Raw genomic sequence first — 22,273 nt, 5'->3', positions numbered from 1 at the left:
TTTTATTTTGAATAATTAAGGTAGCACAGTTGGTAAGGGACTAAGACTTGCATGTGAAAGACCCGAGTTCAAATTTCACCTTTGACACTTTTGTATTTTATTCATTTTTTAGTTTCATTTCATTTTAGCTTTATTTCTAAAAAGTCACAAAAATGTCATAAAAAGTGTGTTTATTAATATTCTAGTTTTTTTTTCTGATTTGGTATATTTTAATTAAATTTATTATTTTTATTTTACCTTTTATTTCTACAAATTCTATCTTTTTTTAAAAAAAATTAATTAATAAAACTTTAGTATTCTATTTCATGCATAAAAAGCCAAAAAAATTATTATTAGATGTTTTATGTATTAGAGTTTAACGCAGTTTTTTTTATTAAAAATTAACTATTTTTGGTAGTTTTTTAATACTATTCATATTAAGAAAAATCAAAATAAAAAGGAAGCTTATGGTAGTTATTGTTATTTTTCATCATCGTCTCATTATTGTTATTAACATTAAATAATACTATTTTATCTAGATATAGTTATTAACAGAGGCGAATATACCATACGGCTAGGGAGGGCATATGCCCGGGCTCCCGGCCCAATTATTTTATTTTATAGTAATATACTCATGTTATTAAAAAAAGGAAATTAAATTAAAAAGAAAAAATAAAAAGTGAAACAAAATGAAAGAACAGAAGACAGAAAGACAAACGCAAATGCAGTGACTCCAATTCCATGCCATGACATCTCTTCTAACCTCCCTCCCTCCATTGTTGTTGCTGTCACCTCCCTCCTCTGTCTCTTCCTTCTCTCCGTCGCCGCCATCTTCTCTTGATCTCTTCCATAATCCAATTTGCAGGTAAGTTTCATGATTATTGAATATTAGGTAATCATTATTTCTCTTTTGTTTAGGTTATTTGATGAATCATGTAATCAAAATCAGTTTTTTTTGTACTGGTTGAGAATTTGGGGTTGAAAGAAAGAGTAATACAAATTATACAATATAGCAGAACAAAACTAAAGAGCAGAACAAAACTGTAGTCTGTAGTAGTACACAAAAATAGTAAAGAATCAATATTATTATTATTATTATTATTATTATTATTATTATTATTATCATTATCATTACTATTATTATTATTATTATTATTATTAAACTACAAAAAGTATGGATAAACTTTGATTTTACTGTTAGTTCAATCAGTGTGTTTTGTTTGAGAGACAAGTGTTGATGTAGTGGCATTATATGGTGTTAATGTCTACTTAGTATATTCATTTTAGACAGTGAACAATTCAAATGAGTTAAAACATGTGACATCACTAATTTTACTTCAGCCTATATACATAAGAAAATTCCAAATTTTGCAACTGTTCACACTGAGTACACTGTACTGTCTGTACATAGTATATATATTTTCTAAAGCTAAAGGCACATCCCACATTAAGATTCATAACAATTTTGTACAAAGCATGTGGCATTATTCTTTTAAATTTTTATTCTTTTAAATTTTAAAACTACAATTTTATAACTACTTTGTCTTTTATTCAGGGATGAGGAGGTTTTTAATTGATAGAGAAAATATTGAAAATGTGAATATTGTGCAATCGGAAGCTGAATTAGAACCACCGCCTAATAATGTGGTTAATGAGTTTAATCCAAATGAGATTGTGCGTGATCCAGGTTGTAGGAAACAAATCAATGAGTATGCTCCGGATATTCAAGACCAAGTGAGAAGAGCATATATATTGAAGGGTCCAATGCAACCAGATTTGCCAACCTTTCCTCGTACTAAATTTGGAAGTGTTAGTAGAGCATTTAGTAAATCATGGTATAAGAATTTTACATGGTTGGAATACAGTGAGATAAAGGATGCAGCTTATTGTTTTTATTGTTTTCTCTTTAAGCAACCTGGGAGGGCCGAATACTTTGGTTTTGAAGTCTTCACCAAACGCGGATAGAGATTGGAAGCATGCATCTCAAAGCTTGAAAGGTCACGTTGGTGGTCATAATAGTTTGCACAACTCATGTGGCAAGCATTACGATGATTATAATAATCAAAGACAAAGTGTGATAAGTAAATTTGCTAATGCAACCAAGGAATCGGAAGAATTGTATAAGATTCGTTTGACTTGTTCTTTAGATTGTTCAAGATATCTCATAGCACAAAGGATGGCTTTTCTTGGCCATGATGAATCCTCTACTTCTCTAAATAAGGGCAATTTTAGAGAGATGGTAGATTGGGTAAAATCTCAGAATGAACAAGTGAGGGATGCTTTTGACCGTGGTGAGAAAAATTGCACAATGACTTGCGGTGACATTCAAAAGGAGCTTGCGACGTGTTGTGCACATGAAGTTACCAAGGTGATTATGGAAGAGCTTGGTGATAGACAGTTCTCCGTGCTTATTGACGAGTCACGTGATATATCCGTGAAAGAGCAAATGGCTGTGATGTTGAGGTTAGTAGTTGTATTTTCCAATTTTTAATTTTCATTACCTATTATTCTCTACATGCCACCAAGTAAACTTGTTGATTTTTTTTAGGTTTTTGAATGGCAAAGGGAATGTTGTGGAACGATTTATTGCTCTACATCATGTCACGGATAGTACATCTGACTCATTAAGGAATGCTCTTTGTGGTATTCTTGATAAGTACGAGTTATCTATTTCAAGGATACGGATACTTAATATTGTGAATGCCATGGAATTAGTTGATGTTGCCAAAGCTCGGTTGGCCACAATGAGAGAGAGTGGTTAGAATAATTTTTTTGCCGATGTCCAAGAATTTTGTGTTGCTAAAGGTATTCCGGTGCCAAATATGGATGACGAAATACCAGTTCAGGGTCGTTCAAGAGTAGAAGGGAGGACTATAACTAATCTTCATCATTACCGTGCAGAGATTTTTTATGTTGCTATTGACAAAATATGTGCGGAGATGGATCACCGCTTTAGTGAAAGAAGTAACATTATACTTGATTTCTTTTAATGCCTTGACCCCAAGAACTCTTTCTCAAAGTTTGATGTTGATAAGCTTGCTCGTCTCGCAGATATTTATCATGCTGACTTTTCTGATGATGACCGAGGAACAATTAGGGATCAACTTGACACTTATGTTCTTCAAGTGAGAAGAAATGCTTCATTTTCCACTTGTGAAGATGTTCAAAGTTTGGCTACGAAGATAGTTCAAACTGAGAAACATTTGGTATTTCCATTGGTTTATAAACTTATAGAGTTAGCTTTGATATTGCCGGTGTCGACAGCATCCGTTGAAAGAGCTTTTTCAGCAATGAAAATTATCAAGTCTAAATTGCGAAATAAGATCAACGATGTGTGGTTCAATGATTTGATGATATGTTACACCGAGCGGGAAATATTCAAGTCACTTGATGATATTGATATTATTCGAACATTCACCGCAAAGAAGTCTCGGAAAGGACATTTGCCTCGTAATTTTATTTAACTCTCTATTGTAAGGTTATGTTTGTCTCTTTTATTTTGATCGACGACTATTTATATATTATATATAATATAAATTTGCGATCTTTAAATTTTTGCCCAAGCTATATAATTTTTCTGGCTCCGCCACTGGTTATTAATATATTCATTATTACTATCATTAGTATTAACCATTATTTTTATCCGTTATTATTATTTGTCAACAAGTTAGGAAACAAAAGATAATAAGAGAGTAAAGTGGTAATAGAAACGGGATCGTATCATCGCTTTGTCTCAAAATAATTAAAGATTCAAAACTTTAAGAAAATATGGATTCAAATCCTCTGCTAGGGTTTACCAGTACCCTAGCGAAAAATAACGACAACAATTTTTCTGAGTGTCTGGAAAAGAGTACCGTAGAGGTAGATCTTCAGGAGCGCAGCACTAAGAAGGTGAAGGAGACTTTGCGGAGTCCACCTGCAGGGACATGAGTTTCTTTTCGAGATATCATGATGGGAAGAAGGGTGGACGATGTGGAGGAGGACCGTGGAGGAAGTGATGAAGAAGTTGAAGTGCTGGAGACTGTTTATGGAGAGATCACAGTGGAAGAAGAAATGATAAGAGGATATGAATGTCCAAATTTCATTTTTTTCAGAAGATGAAGAGAAGAGGATACAGAAGCCTTGGAGGAGGGCGTCATTGTGAAGCTGTTAGGAAGGAGAATAGGTTACAAAGCTCTGGAAAGTAGACTGAATCAGATGTGGGTAAAAAGAGGGGTCATTAGTATAATAGATCTAAGTAATGATTATTATTTAGTGGCTTTTTCTCATGAGGATGATAAGAAGAATGCTTTATCCAATGGTCCGTGGTTTATCTATGATCATTATTTGACGGTCAAGGATTGGCGTCCAAACTTTAAATCGGAGAGTGATACGATTGACGAAGTTGCAGTGTGGGTGCGTATCTCAGGACTTCCCATTGAGTATTATGATCCCAGGGCCCTCACTGAGTTTGGCAATCGGATTGGAAGAACAATAAAAGTGGATAAAACTACCATAAAACAGGAACGTGGAAAGTATGCTAGAGTTTGTGTGGCTGTGAATTTGACTAAGCCTCTTTTAGCCATGTTCAAAATCAAAGGAAGTAGTTATAAAGTGGAATATGAAGGGCTCCATATGTTGTGCCTAGTTTGTGGGAGATACGGGCATTATAAGGAAGGGTGCTTGGAGAAAGAGAAGGGGAAGAAAAAAGTGACAGAAGAGGGCGGCATACATGGTGATAACAATATGGTGGGGGTGAGTGTTAGTGGAGGGGGAGAGAAGCTTGGCTAAGATGCAGAGGGGCCGTGGAAGGTGGTTCAGAAGCATAGAAGGGGGAGGAAACCGATGGAGGAGAGAAGGAACAATATTCCGGCGAGCATTCATGATCCTTCCAAAAATGGTGGATCACGTTTTCTTGTTTTGGAAGGTGATGAAACAGATTTAATTGTCGGAGATACCAGTATTAATGGGGGAAATTCTAAGGAAGTAATAGCTGGAGACAAAGCTGTTAGTATTATTAATAATAGTGTTGGCAAGGAGACATATAGAGAGAAGGTTAGTATGGTTAGTAGTAGTGACGTGGCGGATATGGTAGAGAACAATGGGAATACTCAAAAGCGTGATTTGATTAATTCCTTGACAAATTTGGGATTAAATGGGGAAACTTTGGGTAGGAGCATTAATGACAAAAGCATAGCCAACAAAGCTGGAAAAGGTGGAAAGAAACAGGAGAAGAGTATTAGGAGTAAACCGAATGGGTTGGAGACACGTGGCAAAATACAAATGAAGGACAAATCAGGGGGCATTAGTAAGTCTGGAGTGGAAGACACGTTGGTAAGTTATGAACCAGGAGTTGCAAAAGTGGTTGAACAATATGACACCTTTAATTTGATTCGGAGAGAGAAAAAAGGGGAAGTGGGAGAGAGAAAAATGTGGAAGGTAAATAATGTTGATACAAGTGGCAGCCAGGAATTGGGCAAAAGCCATGCAAATGAACTACCCAATATTGAAATAGATATACCACCAGATAGTAACCATCAGCTCCAAAGAAAAGAAGCTTTTCTCTATGGAGGTTCTTCTGGTAGCGAAATGGTGTTAGGAAATGAATTGGAGGAGGATGACTTGATAGTAGAAGGTAACACGGAGGAAGTTTGTGAGACGCCATTGTCTGGTTAATGGGTGCGATCCTGAATTCTTTTTCCATGATGTATACAAACTCAATAATTTTAGTGTGGAATTGTAGAGGAGCTGCGAATGTATCTTTTTATCGGTACTGCAAGAATTATGTTGATAGTGTTAAGCCAGTTATGATGGTTATTGTCGAGACTAGATGTGAACCAGGGAAGTTAAGCAGTGCTATTAGGAGGCTTGGATTTGACTCTATGGAGATTGTGGAGAATAATGATTTTTCTGGTGGAATTCTTATGGCTTGGAAATCAAACTTATTAACAGTACAAGTTTGTAAGAAAGCTGACGTTTTGATTCATTCTAATATTAAAATGAATAATGCCCCTGAGTGGTCCTTCACAGCTATATATGCAAGACCAAATGATATCAGTAAAAAGCAGCTTTGGGAAGAATTACAGAAGTTGGCAATTGATATGAAGAAGGCTTGGATGGTTGCTGGAGACTTCAATGATATTATGTCCATTGGAGATAAGAAGGGTGGTGCTCCGGTGACAATTAATAGATGCCAAAAGATGCGGGATAGGATGGGTAGTTGTATGCTGAGTAATTTGGAGAGTAAAGGACCAAGGTTTATGTGGAGAGGTCCTATCTATCATGGAGGTCAACGAATTTATGAGAAGTTAGATAGAGCCATTGTTAATGATGACTGGAAATTGCAGTTTCCGGATTCTTATGAGAAGGTGTTGACTAGGGTGGAATTTTCGGACCATCATCCTATCCAGATTGAGCTTCACGAGGAGAATCATCAGTATTCAAAGAAGCCGTTTTGTTTTGAAAATGCCTGGTTGTTAAATGATTCCTACCCAAGTATGCTGCATGAGACTTGGAAAAAGGATCATTCTTTGTTAAGCAATCTTAATAATGTTGTAGCGGGTATCGAGAGTTGGAAGTTTAATACATTTGATGTGGTTAGAAGAGAGAAAAAGGTCCTTATCAGGAGACTAGACGGTGTGCAGAGGAAGCTGCAACAATATGATAATATAGGAGGCATGAGGAGGTTAGAAGTTCAACTGCAACATGAGTTAAGTTACATTCTGAACCAGGAGGAGTTGATGTGGTTCCAGAGATCTAGATCCATGTGGTTGTCCGACGGTGATAGGAACACGAAATATTATCACATGAGAACTATTGGCAGGCGAAAGAGGAACAAGATTATGATGTTGAAAGATGAGAATGGCGTGTGGATTAAGGATTAGAATGAGCTAAAAAACCATGTTACAGCTTTTTATAAAGATCTTTTCTCTTGCAATAAACTCTGGTGTTGCTGGAAGGCTACGGAGGTAGGATTTCATAAACTGGAGGATGCTAGAATTAGAGTCTTGGAAAAAGATATTAGTGTGGAAGAGGTTCACAAGGCTCTTTTCTCTATGAAACCCTGGAAAGCCCCTGGGCCGGATGGGTTTTCTACAGGGTTCTATCAAAAAGCATGGAAAACTGTTGGAGAGGATATGGTTGATTTTGTGAAGAAAGTTTGGAGTAATCCAAGTATGATAGCGGATGTTAACAAGACTGATGTTTGTTTAATTCCGAAATTGGAGCAACCCATGAGTGTTATTCACTTCAGGCCTATTTCGTTGTGCAACACGATCTATAAAGTTATAAGCAAGGTAGTTGTCAACAGATTAAAGCCTTACACGGATTCTCTTATTTCTCCTAACCAGACAGGATTCGTTCCGGGTAGATCGATCCATGAAAACATTATTATAGCCAATGAAGTGCTCCACACGATGCATAACAAAAAAGGTAAAAAAAAGGTTATTTCGCTGTTAAAATTGACTTGTCAAAAGCATATGACAAACTTAATTGGGAGTTTATTTGGAGAGTTTTGGATGAAATCGGTTTTCCAGAGAATATTATTAATGTCATCATGCATGGAGTCTCGAGCGTGGAGACTAACATCAATTGGAACGGTAATAGGAATGAATTTTTTTGACCTCAGCGAGGAGTGTGTCAAGGGGATCCTATGTCGCCTTATCTTTTTGTGTTGTGTATGGATAAATTGTCACACCTTATAGAAGATGCTGTAACAAAGAAGAAGTGGAAAGCTTTCCAAGTTGGCAAGGATGGAGTTAATATCTCGCACCTAATGTTTGCGGACGATTTACTCATTTTTGGCGAAGCTTCGGAGAAGCAAGTGAGCTGTATGATGGAAATTCTAAAGAAATTTTGTAGTATGTCAGGGCAAGACATCAGTAAAGAGAAATCTAGCATTCTCTTTTCCAGGAATGTGGCAAGGTCCGTTAGAAGTAGATTGATGAGCCTATCGGGTCTTCGAGAAACAGGAGGCTTTGATAAATATTTGGGGGTCCCGCTTACTAGGAAGGCTTTAAAGATGACCGATTTTTCTTATATCATTGATCAATTAGCTTTGAAGCTTTCTGCTTGGAAGGCAAGGCATTTTTCCTTTGCGGGGAGGCTTGCGCTTACGAAGAGTGTAATGGAAGCTGTTCCAGTATACCCTATGATGACTAATCTTCTTCCAAAAGCCTGTATTAATAACATTCAGAAACTTCAAAGGAATTTCATTTGGGGAGATTTGGATAGCAAGAGGAAGTACCATGCAGTGGGATGGGATAAATTGACCACGGCTAAGTGTGAGGGGGGGCTAGGGTTACGTGACCTTAATCTCATGAATCAGGTTTGTATGATGAAGTTGGGGAGTAAAATTCTCAATGGTTTTTTTTTTTTTAGTAAACAAGATAATATAAACCGGCGAACTAAGGGTTCACCAACCTGTTTACAAAAGGGGGGCACAAGCCAGAAAAGGAAAAAAATACAAACCAATTGAAATTATGATAAGAACCGGATCGGATCTTTGACAAAATCATAATAAGAAAAATTGGAATGAGTATTTTCTCCACAAAAAGACCACCTCCACACCAAAGCTTTGATGTTCCAAACAACATTGTCTAAGCTCCAAAGCTCTTCCCTAAAACAAACCCCATTCCTACTTAACCATAAAGCCCATGAAGTTGCTAACCAAATAATGTCTACCTTCCTATCTAAAACTTTCTTAGATTTACAAAAGGAATGCCATTCCATAAAACTTGAATGGCTCTCTTCCTCTTCTAACCCCTCTTTACCTATCCACATCGCTATGTCCCTCCAAATATCCTTTACAAAAGAACAAGAAAAGAAAGAGTGATCCCGATTTTCCGGATCAATCTTACAAAAAGCACACAAGGAAGCTTCGGGAGATAACGAAATACCTCTAATCATGAGGAGATCTTTCGTAGGGAGCCTATTTGCAAGAAGCCTCCAACCAAACGCCCTTATCTTGAAAGGAACTTCCGACTTCCAAACCAAAGTCTTTGCCACATCATGTCTACCGACCGGACCGAAAGGAATACGGTAGCTAGCATACTTTTCATAGCATGAGGCCACCGAGAAATCATCACCCCTCAAAGAAAGCCATTCCGCCCCATCTCTATCCGAACCTAACTCTCCACATTCTTCCAATAATTCACGAAAAACGCCCCAATTAACCGCCACCTCCTGATCAAGCAATCGAGTCTCCGATATACCACAATTCCCCCACGACCACCTATTATCCACCCACCCTCCCATAGCCGCCACCGACACCGTTTTCAAACTAGAAGCCTCATAAAGACTAGGAAACACCTCCTTCAAAACCATCCCATTAAGCCACATAACATCCCAAAAAGGGGTGTTGTAGCCATTCCGGAGAACAAACCTGCAAGAAGAAACAAACGGGTCAAAAAAAGAGTTTCTCCCCAACTTCACTAAATCCTTCCACCAATATGACGCCTTCCTCCTCTCTTTAGGATCTACGCCCCCTCCCATCACCTTTACCACCAAATCTCCATACCTCTCCTTAAGAATCTTGCACCAAAGAGAATCTGCCCCTTGAATAATCTTCCATCTCCATTTACTCAAAAGAGACAAATTAAAATCTTCAATATTTTTTATTCCTAAACCCCCCTTCTCAAAAGGTTTAGTCACATCCCTCCAACTAAACCAATGAATACTCCTCTTATCCTCCCGACCCCCCCATAAGAAACTACTTTGAAGACGCGTGAACTCCTTCACCACCTTGGAAGGCATCTTAAAGAAAGACATGGCAAAGACGGTAAGCGAACTCAAAACGGACTTCAACAATGTAATCCTCCCTCCTAAGTTTAAAAATCTATTCTTCCAACCCGCCAACCGATTTCTCATCTTTGATAAAAGAGGTTCCCACGTTTTGTATCTTCTAGGATTAAACCCCACCGGAATTCCTAGAAAAAAGAAATTGCTATCTTCAATCTTACAAGCAAGGACATTCGAAGCCGCTTCCAAAAAACTCCCATTTACATTGATCCCAATAAGTTTACTTTTGTGATAGTTTATGCCCAACCCCGACACCAACTCAAAAGCTTTAAGAACCGCCTTTATCGCCCAAATGTGTCTCCAATTCCCTTTCCCCACCAACAAAGTATCGTCCGCAAATTGGAGAATATCGATTGGACAATTCCGTTTTATAGAAAAACAATCAAATTCTCCAATCTCTATTGACTTCCTCACCAAACCCGTTAAACCCTCCGCTACTAAGACAAAGAGGAAAGGAGATAAGGGATCTCCTTGCCTCAATCCCTTCCCCACCTCAAAATCGCCCGTCGGACTACCATTCACAAGAATAGACATGTGACTATTAAAAATCAATTTTTCCATCCATCCTCTCCACCTTGCACCGAACCCCATTCTACCAAACATATATCTCAAAAAATTCCAATTCACTTTGTCGTAAGCCTTTTCAAAATCTACCTTGAAAAGAAGACAATCCCTTCCCTCTTTTCTCGCATAATCAACCACTTCGTTTGCCACCACCACACCTTCCAACATTTGTCTACCCGGAACAAAAGCACTTTGACTCTTAGAGATAACGGAGCCAAGAACACACTTTAATCTACCCGCCAATAATTTTGAAACCACTTTGTACATACTCCCCACCAAACAAATAGGCCGATAATCGTCTAAGGACAAAGGATTATGAGACTTGGGAATCAAAGATATAAAGGAAGATGTTACCGATTTAGATAGTGAACCTCCTTCGTAAAAACACTTAAAAAAGCGCACTATATCCTCCTTCAAAAAATTCCAACACCTTTTGAAAAAAAGGAGAGAATAACCATCCGGACCCGGACTCTTCGCCCCCCCACAACTCCATATAGCCTCCTTGATTTCCTCTTCCGAAAACGGACCGTCGAGGAAGACCGAATCCGCCCCACTAATATTGTTGAAATGAATCCCCTCCAATAACGGTCTTTCCACAATTTCCTCATTGAATTTCTCCTTGAAATGCCGAAAAACCTCCTCCTTGACATCCCTAACCGATTCAAGGTTTCCCCTAGAAGAAAGAATGGGACCAATATGATTAATCCTCCTTCTTTCCTTAATGACCTTGTGAAAGAAACTACTATTAGAATCGCCCTCCTTCAACCACTTCAATCTCGATTTTTGGAGAAGCATATTCTCTTTGATTTGCAAATCCCTCCAAAATCTACATGTTACATCCCTCCTCTCCGCCACCATCTCTTTAATCAAATCTTCATTGCTCGACTCCAAAACATCATCACATAAATTGATACGCCTCTTGCCTTCCTCCACATTTAAATCATACCTACCGAAAACCTCCTCATTCCACACCTTTAATTTGACCTTAAGCAATTTTAACTTCTCTTTTAAAACATAATCCCCTCTCCCTACCACCTCCATATTCTTCCACTCCTTCTCCACAAAAGCATAAAAAGAATCTAAAGAAAACCATTCGTTGTTGAATTTGAACGGTTTAGGCCCCCAATTAACTTTACTCGCCATCAACCATATCGGACAATGATCGGAAATATCTCTATCGCCTACAAGTTGGCCAACCACACCCCATCTATCCATCAACTCCTCCGAAATTAGAAACCGATCAATTCTACTCATGGATCTCCCATCTCCACTATACCAAGAGAATTTTTTTCCTTTGCACGGCACATCCACCAACGTAGAATTATGAATGAATTCCGCAAAAAGTTTCATTTCATTATTTAGCATATTATCCCCAAACCCTCTCCCTCTTCTTTCATTCACATTTTTCACCGCATTGAAGTCCCCTCCAATAACCCACTCTCCGTCTTTGTAAAGCCCGATCAAACTCAATAAATTCGCCCACAACAACTTCTTCTTAGCCAACACACAAGAAGAATACACATTCACAACATAATACCACCTACTCTCCCATCTCACTTTGATACCAAGATAACCCTCCCCTTTGAAGCTATTCACCACTTCCAAATTATCCCCCTTCCATAAAGTTATCAAACCTCCCGAAGCACCATTTGAATTCGAATAAGAGAAACCAACCTCCGACCCACCCCACAAGCTTGAAACATAATGGTCCTTAATTTCTTTAAATTTAGTTTCTTGAATCATAAAGATATCCGCTTTCCCTTTAATGATGATAGATCTCACTCTTTTTCTTTTCAAAGAGCTACCTCCTCCTCTAATGTTCATGGTTCCGATAATCATTTAAAACAAGCTAGAAACTCCTTCCCACTCTTCTTGCCATCCTCCCCACTCTTTCTCGTAAAAACAACATTGTCTAACATTTTCATATTTTCATCAAACGTCCCCACACCTAAAGCGGCCATGCCCTTACCAAGCTTTTTCCCCCCTTCCTCATCCAAAAAATTCCATTGTCTATTATTACTTTGATGGATATCGGCTGCCTCTTCGTAATCACCGAACCGATGCGAATTCTCCCCACCAAAAGAGCATATGGAATCCGAATTAGAGATGTAAAGAGAAGCCACTGTGGCTGTTCTGCCCTTCTTCCTAACTGTCTTACCGCTGCACCGCTTATACCGCGTTTTGATAGGCACCAACACCCCTTTCTGATTTCTCATGTCACTAGGCTTCTTGCAATTTAATTTCTTTGCCACTGCCTTTCCTTCAGCCAAAGACTTAGTCCCTGAAACAACTGGAACAGCACCTATCACCGCGTTAACACCACCTCCATCCTGCCTGCACTTAACCGCCTTGTCAAAGACTCCCTCACATTTGGAATTATCCGCCTGCGCTTTGAGAGGCCGCAGCGAATTCCTGTACTCTTGCAGCGTGCCGTCAAAAGAAAAGATGGGAGAATCACCGCCCCCCGACACCCCCCCAACGCAACCACTAACCACCAATCCGCCGTCAACAACATTAACACCCTCCAACCTCCCCACCCCTAAAGACTCCCCGGATTTCGACTTCTCATTCGAACCCGACCCCATCGAATTCTGAACCTTAACAGACAAAGAGACTTTCTCAGTCTCAGCAATACTATCTAATTTTCTAGTCGGATTTGATAGCAATATAACATCATCAGGATCACAACCTTTTTCCTCCTCAAACATATTCACAGACAAATTATCCACCGAGTCCAGAGAATCATTTTCAGAACTAACCGGAGAAAAGACTTTACGCATACCTGAAGAATTGCGCATCGCTCCAACAGCATCTTCCTTCAAGATCAACACAAAAGTTTTGTCGTCAATCAGAACCTCCATCGATGATGGTAAAGCATGGTTCAGCTTAACTCTCACCATCATCCTAGCCGTGTCAAAACTGGATCCTTCCGCTGTCGATTCGTCGAGACAAATGAACGATCCCAACGCGTTAGCCACTGCCATGAAGAACTCAGCGTTCCACGCATGTATAGGCACACCATAAATACTAATCCAGCTGACTCTGCCGTCGTCTATGTCTAACTCATTCCACCTCCTCACAACTGTGAACCATTGTTTCCACCAAGTTTCTCCGACACCGATGAGATCCTCGATGACACCCTCCTCTGACTCTTCCAGCAGACACAAATTACCCCCCATGGGAGTCACTTTGACTTGAAAATACCCCTCCATCTCAAAGTGAGACTGAATGTTAAATGTCGACCCGGGAATAGAGACAACCCCCACATAAGCTTTCAGAAACCTGTTTCTATCTTCTTCTTTAGAAGAATACTGAATCTTTGGCTGCGACACAGAACGACCATTGGAACCACTCCCACCACCCTCGAGTACAACCTTTGCGAAAGATCTGCCGTCCCCGCCGACCCTACCGGAACCCCCTGTAGCCTTCAAAAAATCCTTCCTCTGCGAAACGCCCCCTCCAATATAGAACTTCGACCCTCCACCCTTACTCGAATCGATTCGATTGCGTTCAAATCTGGGGAGATTTGCGTGGATTTTAACCCCCATTATCATTACATTGTCACAGCGAATCGCAATCAACCTCCCGTCCTCCGCCTCGTCAAATCTAACAAACCCAAATTTCCTGCCAAAACGATTCTTCCTCGGCGAAATTGCTACCTCCACTACCTTCCCGATACACGCAAAAAGCTCAAAGAACGACTTCGCGGAGAAAGAATCAGGGAAGTTCGAGAAGTACACCGACTTTAGCCCCTCTCTCCGGCTCCCCCCCATTCCTCCACCCCAAGGAAACACATCCCACCTGGGTGAATCTCGGACCGCCTTTCTCTTCACCGTCTCCCAACCGCCGGAGACCATCGGAAACGAAACTCTTCCCTCTAGTGAGAGGAGAGAGCGAACATTTAAGAGAGAGATTAATGAATGAATGAATGAATGATAGTTATGGAGGTGATAAATGAATTGGTTTGGTTGTTAAAATTCTCAATGGTGATAATGACCTCTGGTGTGAAGTGCTGCGTAGTAAATATAAGGTTGATAGAATGCATGGGCAGTTGCAATCCAGACAAGCAGATTCCAACCTTTGGAAAGCCATAACCAAAAACCAATATGGTCTTATGCATGTTGGGCTTTGGACAGTTGGGGATGGATCTAAAATTCAACTATTAAGTGATAGTTGGATTAAGAGAGGAAGTTGTATTAAAGACAGTGACCTGAGTATACCGGAGAATCTCACTAATGCCAAAGTTAAAGACATTGTGGGGAATAACGGGGACTGGAACTGGGATATGTTGGACTGGATGCCAGATGCAATGAAGCTGGAAATAGCCGTTATTCTCCCTCCTTCTGATGGGAATGGTGAGGATGAGTTTTTGTTAACTACTGATGAGGATGGAACTTTTTCCATAAAGCAAATGTATGAGGTGCATGCAAGGGACCCTGCTAGTATGGCGAATAATTCGTGGAAGTTTATTTGGAAGCTGGAAGTTCAGGAACGTGTTAAGTGCTTCATTTGGCTGCTAAATCACAACAGATTACTCACGAATAGTAGACTGAATGTGTATGGGTTAGGAAGTGCAGCTTGTTCTTGTTGTGGTGCTATTAGCGAAACGGCCTTGCATGTTCTGCGGGACTGCAAGAGAGCGAGAGAGTTATGGGAGCCTCGGGTTCCAGACAATATTGCTATTGATTTCTACACGATGGAGTTAGAGGATTGGATCATGTTAAACTTATCTTACACCTCGAGTGCGAAAAACTGGTGCAACATGAGGGCTGTGGGGTGTCATAATCTTTGGAACTGGAGGAATAAGGAAACACATGATGTGAATTATGTGAGACCTCATGATGTGGGGAAGGTTGTAGATGGAAGACTCAAGGAATATAAAAACGCCATTGAGGTCAATAAGCATATTATGGAGAGGAGTCTCACAGAGATACTGGTTCGCTGGAATTGCCCTCCTATGGATTGCTTTAAACTCAACGTTGATGGTTCGAGTGGTCAGGATGGTAGGTCCAGCTGTGGAGGCTGTATTCGCAACGAGCATGGGGAATGGATTTGCGGCTTTGCTAAGTTTATTGGTAGATGCAGTCCCATCATGGCTGAATTTTGGGGGATTTCGTACTGGTATAAAGATGGCGGTGCAACATGGTTACACAAAGCTCATCGTGGAGACCGATTCGAAGGTTGCTGTTGATGCTATCATGCAGAATTGCAACAAGAAGTTCAGTAACAATAGTCTGATGCGCCAAATTAAGCTTAGTTTGGTTAATTTTGAGTTGGTAGAAATTAAACATATTCATAGAGAAGCTAATGTTTGTGCTCACTTGCTTGCAAAGGAAGGACAACAGCTGCATGGTGAATCTTATTTCTTGAGTACAGCTCCCAACTGTGTTAGGAGAGTGTTAGAAAGGGATAAATTTGGTGTTAGTTCTAGTAGGAGTGTTCTTTTGTAATCTTTCTTTTGGGCTTAGGCCCTCTTTGTTAGCAACAAAAAAAAAAACGGGACCGTATCATTCGGTTTACATCAAATCTCCATCATGCCATTAATCAATATCATTCATCCACGTTCACATTTCATTCCAAAATGATATCAAATTCAATTTGCCAAACCAAGTTTACTCATTAGAAGATATACCATGAATATTTCCTAGAAAAGGATTGCAAATTAGAATCATACAATCCTCCAAACCCACATAAATGGATTCAATTAAATGGATATTAAACTCTCAGTAAATCATCATCAAAACACAATTAAGTTTTCTTGATTTCGAATCCCGCATAATCAGTCTCTCAAAACTTACAACCTAAACCCAAACTTCACTATAAAAAAGGACACAAATTCCGACCATACTGGCCTTGTCGCCTCCAAACGTGCAATACGTCCCATTTCCGACCGTCCAATTTCCTCTGCCATCGGTGAGATCTTGTATTTTCTCTGCTGCACTTTATATTTTGCTTGGGTGTGCTTGATTTTCTTTTACTGTATTTGATGGTTTTGTGTTAGAATTTAGGGCTCCGCGGACTAGTTTTTATTTTGTTTTAATTTGGCCCATTTGAACATTCAAGCATATTTTGTTTATTTTGTATGGTTCACTATTGACTCATTAGTAATAAATTAACAACATGTTAAACTATATAAGAAAACAAACTAATTCTAATCTGCTAAAATGCTAAAAAATAAAAACAAACTTAGAAAAAATGTAAAACAAAAAATATGCTTTATTTTCTGCCAGTGGGATAAGTCTTCAAGTTTAGTATGTTAGTAAGTACATAGATTTTAGATTAATATCAACATTACAAAAGCTGTTAAAAAATATAAAAATAAGTCCTTTTTATTTAATTAAATAATCAAACAAACTATATATATAATTCTTTGCAAATAATAGAATAACTAATAGGTCGGCTTAACCTCTTACCAATTTATTATTCAATTCGAAACGATTAAAATTCATGCGAAATATGATTTATGCATAAAGCAATAATCAAACGATATCACTCAAATGCGATAAATGAATACAGTCAAATTTTTTTGCCTAGAGCGAATTAATTATGATAAAGATCAAGATTCTTTATCAAGACTCAATCGAATCAAATTTCTTTGCCTCGAGCGAATTAATTTCAATGAAGATCAAATCTTCTTCATGATTCAAAACTATATCGATACGACTAAACAATTTAAACCTTTTAACATAATTCAAAATTCCATTTATTAAAACACTAAAAATTATTTAACACATTACTAATTTTTCAATACATTATAAAAAAGTACAAAAATAGGGATTGTACACCAAAAACTTTTAATCACAACTACGAACTACGTAAAACACACTCAACATACAAAATAACATGCAATCCCATAAAAAACACCAACAAACCTACGAACTACGTTGACTCTAATCCTCCATTAAGGAGGTACGTAGGTATTCGGACAACCGAAATGAGTCCCCTTTCAATCTCATAAAAAACACCAACAAACCTACGAACGACGTTGACTCTAATCCTCCATTAAGGAGGTACGTAGGTATTCGGACAACCGAAATGAGTCCCCTTTCACTAAAATTAAGTAGGTTTGAGATTTTATTCTCTACCCTAATGTGCACTTTTTAACCACAAACTTTTTATCATAAACCTTGCATAAGAGACACTATAAACCTTAAGGAAGGATTAAGAGTGCCTAATACCTTTCCTTAATCCTAATTTATTGACTTACCTAGAAAACTCTTAAATAGGTTTTATCCCATATTTTCCCTTATCCTTAGGATAAAATAAATATAGGTGGCGACTCTGTAGTTTAAGTTTTATAACTTCAAAATTAAAGCCGGTCGTAACTGAAGTCTATTATGGACATGAATGGTCTTAATGTTCTTACTACAGAATAAGATGAAGCCATAAAGGCTATTGAGTCTATCTATGATAATAAGCTTAAAAGAAAAATGCTTGAAGTCTTAATTCAAGAAAATTGTAAAAAAGAATCTCCTATTATTATTGAAGCCCCTTACCAATTAAGTGAGGTCCAGATTTCAACAATCCAATATTCGTGCAACTCATGTTTCCCTTGCTGATTTACATAGAGAAATTAATCTTTTGAAATCTGAAATTACTCAGATAAAGAATGATAATCAAAGATTATCTCAAAGGGTCTCCTTACTCGAAACAAGTAACCTTGAAGTTGAAGAAATATCTTCTACTAGCAGTCCTTCTACTAATGATAGGTTTCTTACTCTTATTGACAGAATAATTTCTCAAAAATAGTTTGTTAAAATAACTTTAGTTATTTAATAGAATTTTTATTTTAGAAAATGAAGTTGCTCTTATTCATAGTGGCGCTGACCTTAATTGTCTTCAGGAAAGAATTGTCCCTACCAAGTATTATACCAAAACCACTCAAACCCTTGCATAGGCTAGTGGTGACAAACTAACAGTTAATTATAAATTACCTAATACATATGTTTGTAATCAAGATATTTGTTTACCTACCCATTTAATCTTAGTCAAAAATATGACTCATAGAGTTATTCTTGGAACTCCTTTTTTAAATAGCATTATGCCTATACTTAATGTTGACACTAAAGGCATCACTGCCATGATTAATGATAAAGCAACCACTTTTGAATTTATTACTGACCCTCATATTAAAATGCTTAATGAAGTTAAAAGTATTCTCTTAAATAAAGAAGAAAAAAAATTAAGTTTTCTTGAAGAAGAAATTAGTTTATTAAATATTAATGAACAACTTAATAAAAATGAAATAAAAGAACAAATCAAATTGATTGAGCAACAGTTTAAAAAAGAAGTGTGTAATGATTTACCAAATGCTTTTTGGGATAGAAAGAAACATGTTATTTCTTTACCTTATCTTGATGACTTTAATGAAAGTCAGATTCCCACCAAAGCTAGGCCAGCTCAAATGAACCATGAGTATGTAGAGCTATGCAAAAAAGAGATAGAATCTCTTTTGGAGAAAAAATTAATAAGAAAATTAAAATCTCCTTGGAGCTGCACAACCTTTTATGTTAATAATGCTGCTGAAAAAGAACGTGGGGTCCCAAGACTTGTTATTAATTACAAGCCTCTTAATAAGGTGTTAAGATGGATTAGATATCCTATTCCTAATAAAAAAGACCTATTAGATAGATTAAACAATGCTTTATCTTCTCTAAGTTTGATATGAAATCTGGTTATTGGCAAATTCAAATTAATGAATCTGATAAGTATAAAACAACCTTTACTGTACCCTTTGGATATTATGAATGGAATGTCCTTCCGTTTGGTCTTTAAAATGCCCCCTCTGAATTTCAAAATATTATGAATAATATTTTTAATCCTTATACAAAATTTATAATTCTTTATATTGATGATGTTTTAGTTTTTTCTAAAACTATAGATCAACATATTAAACATTTGAAAATATTTAAAGGATTAATTAAACATAATGGATTAGTTATATCTGCTCCTAAAATGAAAAAATTTCAAACTAAAGTTATATTTCTAGGTCATGAAATTGACCAAGGAACAATAGTTCCTCTACAAAGAAGTATTGAATTTTCTTCAAAATTTCCCAATATTATTACAGCTAAAAAACAATTACAAAGATTTCTTGGTAGTCTTAATTATATAGCAGATTATTATGAAAGGCTTAGAAAAATACACGACCCTTGGACTAATAAATATTCTCAGGCAGTCCAAATAATTAAAAATAAGGTTAAATATTTGCCTTGTTTATCTCTTGCTAATCCTAAGTATTTCGAAATTGTTGAAACTGATGCTTCAGACTTAGGCTATGGAGGAATACTTAAAACATGTTATACCTGATACATCAAAAGAAGTTTTAGTTAGATTTACTTCTGGAAAATGGAATCCTACTCAATCTAAATATTCTACTATCAAGAAAGAAATGCTTTCTATTATAAAATGTATTTCAAAATTTCAAGATGATCTTCTTAATAAGAAATTCTTATTAAAAAAATATTGCAGCTCAGCTAAATCAATTATAGAAAAAGATGTTAAAAATCTTGTTGCTAAGCAAATTTTTGCTAGCTGGCAATCTCAATTATCTATATTTGAATTTGATATTCAACAGATTAAAGGTGAAAATAATTCACTTGCTGACTACCTAACTCGTGAATTTTTGCAGGGAAAAAATGATGACCCCATATAGGGGAAGAGGCCGCGGCTATGGCCGTGGTGGAAGAGGGAGTAAAAATAGGTTACTTCAACTTGAATCAAACATTCCTCTAATAGGGGATTGGACTACAGTTTACAAAGGGAGAAAAATGCAGCAATTACCTGCATCTTCATCAAAAAAGGAAGATATTGCTTCCTCCTCTAATAAAAATACATCCTACAAGGAAGTTGCGGTTAACAACCCATCTCAAGAACAACTGAATTATTTTGAAAATCCAGTAACTGAAAAAATCATGAATGTTGATGAAGAAGATATTAAGATAAATCCAAATGATGGATGGTCTATCAAAACGAGATACCTCGAATCACGAGGATATCCAGGTCTTCATGGAAAATCTAGGCCTCACCTAGAAATTCTTTTGACTGTTACCGAATCGGTAACAATTACTCACCACTACCAAAACAATAATCCTGAAATTTTTATAAACTTCTGTAAATGCCATATTAATAAAATCCTGTTACCAAGAGAATGGGGTCTCAACCCAAATGGTGAGAAAGCAATAAGAATTGCTAAAGGAAAGTATATTTACTTTAATTATTGGGACTATGTCCAAACATTTACTCAAGCTTTTTATTATCAAAATCCTAACAATAAGCATTCTTGGTCTTTCTCTATTAATCCAGAAATGATTAATAGACCAGTACCAAATTGGTTTTAAGAATGGTGGACTAAATTTGGTCCGTCTTTGGAAATTGTACCCAAAGAATTACTTGATTTGTACAATCCCTGGTGTGATAATAGTCAACTTATCATAAATATTTTATCTTAAAATTTAATCACAGGGCAATGTCCGTTTTTATTCTTTGCCAAATTTCAGATTCCTTGGATATGGAGATGGTCTATCACCATATCTCAAGATAAATTCAACATTCCAATTTTAGAAAGAAATTTCTTCTATAAATGATGGAACAAGATGAGTTATGAAGAAATCCAGAATAAAATTATTCTGATTCAAGCAGCCATAACTGAAGATCAAAATGATAAAGTCAAAGAGCAGAGCTCCGAACAAATGTCCATGGGAAATTTGAAGAACTTCTTCCAAAGAAAATATCCAAATGAAACAGAAGAAGAAATTATGGTCAGAACTTTGGACTATATGAAGAATCAATTCTTCTCCACTTTTCCAACAAAAACATCAAAAGATAAAAATTCATCTATGAAGACTAGCTCTTCTATGGGATCAATGGATTCCAACAATTTTGATTGTTTAGCAGGAGAAGCCCAAGCAGAGGACCCTACTGCTGAAGATTTTTGGGAAGCCACGATTCAATCTATGGCCCAAAAGGCAAAGGACAAAGCCAAGAGATAATAGAATCCCGAGACAAAGAGAAATGGACAAGAGAGAATCTTATCTTGTCTACCATTTCAAAACACAATAAAAGATAAGAATCTTATCTTATGAGAAAAAACATTGCTAAAGACAAAAGAAAAGATATGAAAGCATCTTATCTTGGAAGAAGGCACATGCAAGCATCTTTTCTTGGAATAGGGAAAGCATATTTTCAACTTTTTGTAAGAAAGTTTGTATTTTGTTAATTATTATTGTGACGATGGGGCCAAAGTGTACCCGACAGTAATAATTCACCTTTGTTTATTGTAACTGGCTATCATAGGTAGCTCTTACCGGCTTAAATAGTAAGCCTTTGTATCCCTTTATAAAATGAATTTCTTTTCTTTTGTAAGCACGCAATTTTAAGAAAATAAAAAAAATTTGTTGTATGCTCTGTCTTCTATTTACCCTCTCTCACTAAAATACATAAAATTTCGATCCTGCTTCGTTTGTAGTACACTTCTTATGCTCTGTCTTCTATCTACCCTCTCTCTCGCTGTGAGTTAATTATATATGTTAAAAGTCTAAAAACAATTGAATTTTAGTTAATCCACAGTTAAAGTAACATTCTTGAATAACTACAACAAATCGATGTTGTATAATGTTTTCCATGACAATAGATAATAACATAATACTCCGTTATCAGTAAATGTATACTATAACAATTATAATACACTTAATTTTTTTTCTCTTTTTCTCTTGTATGTGTATAGTCTGTAAGAGTAATTTTATCGACATACTTGATGAGATTTTATTTATTTTTAATATTCATTTTACTCGTATGTTTTTAATAAGTTCATACCAATAAAATAAATTATTTTTATAATTTAATAATTTATAAATATTAACAATTTATTAATAATGATATATTATAGAAAATACAAGAAAAATATATATTATTACGGATTAAACTCTAGAACAACTGTTGGTACTCATACTTA

General features: G+C 36.8%; 2 protein-coding genes and 1 pseudogene across 2 annotated transcripts; all 3 read left to right on the top strand.

The window, feature by feature from the left end:
• The first annotated feature begins 1,536 nt into the window (after positions 1-1,536).
• Positions 1,537-2,969, top strand: LOC131605594 (uncharacterized; annotated as a pseudogene).
• A 961-nt stretch (positions 2,970-3,930) lies between these two features.
• On the top strand, positions 3,931-4,749 carry LOC131605593 (uncharacterized). The gene is made up of 2 exons (XM_058877934.1): positions 3,931-4,051; positions 4,235-4,749. Exons 1-2 carry the CDS (start codon positions 3,931-3,933, stop codon positions 4,747-4,749), a joined length of 636 nt encoding a protein of 211 aa, XP_058733917.1.
• Positions 4,750-4,803: 54 nt separating this feature from the next.
• On the top strand, positions 4,804-8,434 carry LOC131605592 (uncharacterized). Its single transcript, XM_058877932.1, has 4 exons — positions 4,804-5,593; positions 5,689-6,824; positions 6,918-7,253; positions 7,586-8,434. The coding sequence occupies exons 1-4, from the start codon at positions 4,804-4,806 to the stop codon at positions 8,432-8,434; spliced, it is 3,111 nt and encodes a 1,036-aa protein (XP_058733915.1).
• The last annotated feature ends 13,839 nt before the right edge of the window (positions 8,435-22,273 follow it).

This window comes from Vicia villosa, linkage group LG5 (assembly GCF_029867415.1).
Source record: "Vicia villosa cultivar HV-30 ecotype Madison, WI linkage group LG5, Vvil1.0, whole genome shotgun sequence".
In the NCBI taxonomy this organism is placed as follows: domain Eukaryota; kingdom Viridiplantae; phylum Streptophyta; class Magnoliopsida; order Fabales; family Fabaceae; genus Vicia; species Vicia villosa.
This window is presented reverse-complemented; position numbering and strand designations above follow the sequence as displayed.

Coding starts and splice junctions, on each gene's coding strand:
- LOC131605593 (XM_058877934.1), top strand. CDS start 3,931: ATGGGAAGAAGGGTGGACGATGTGGAGGAGGACCGTGGAGGAAGTGAT. Junction 4,052..4,234: donor AATGATAAGAGGATATGAAT/GTCCAAATTTCA, acceptor ATTATTATTTAG/TGGCTTTTTCTCATGAGGAT.
- LOC131605592 (XM_058877932.1), top strand. CDS start 4,804: ATGGAGGAGAGAAGGAACAATATTCCGGCGAGCATTCATGATCCTTCC. Junction 5,594..5,688: donor GGATGACTTGATAGTAGAAG/GTAACACGGAGG, acceptor CAATAATTTTAG/TGTGGAATTGTAGAGGAGCT. Junction 6,825..6,917: donor TGTTGAAAGATGAGAATGGC/GTGTGGATTAAG, acceptor TGTTGCTGGAAG/GCTACGGAGGTAGGATTTCA.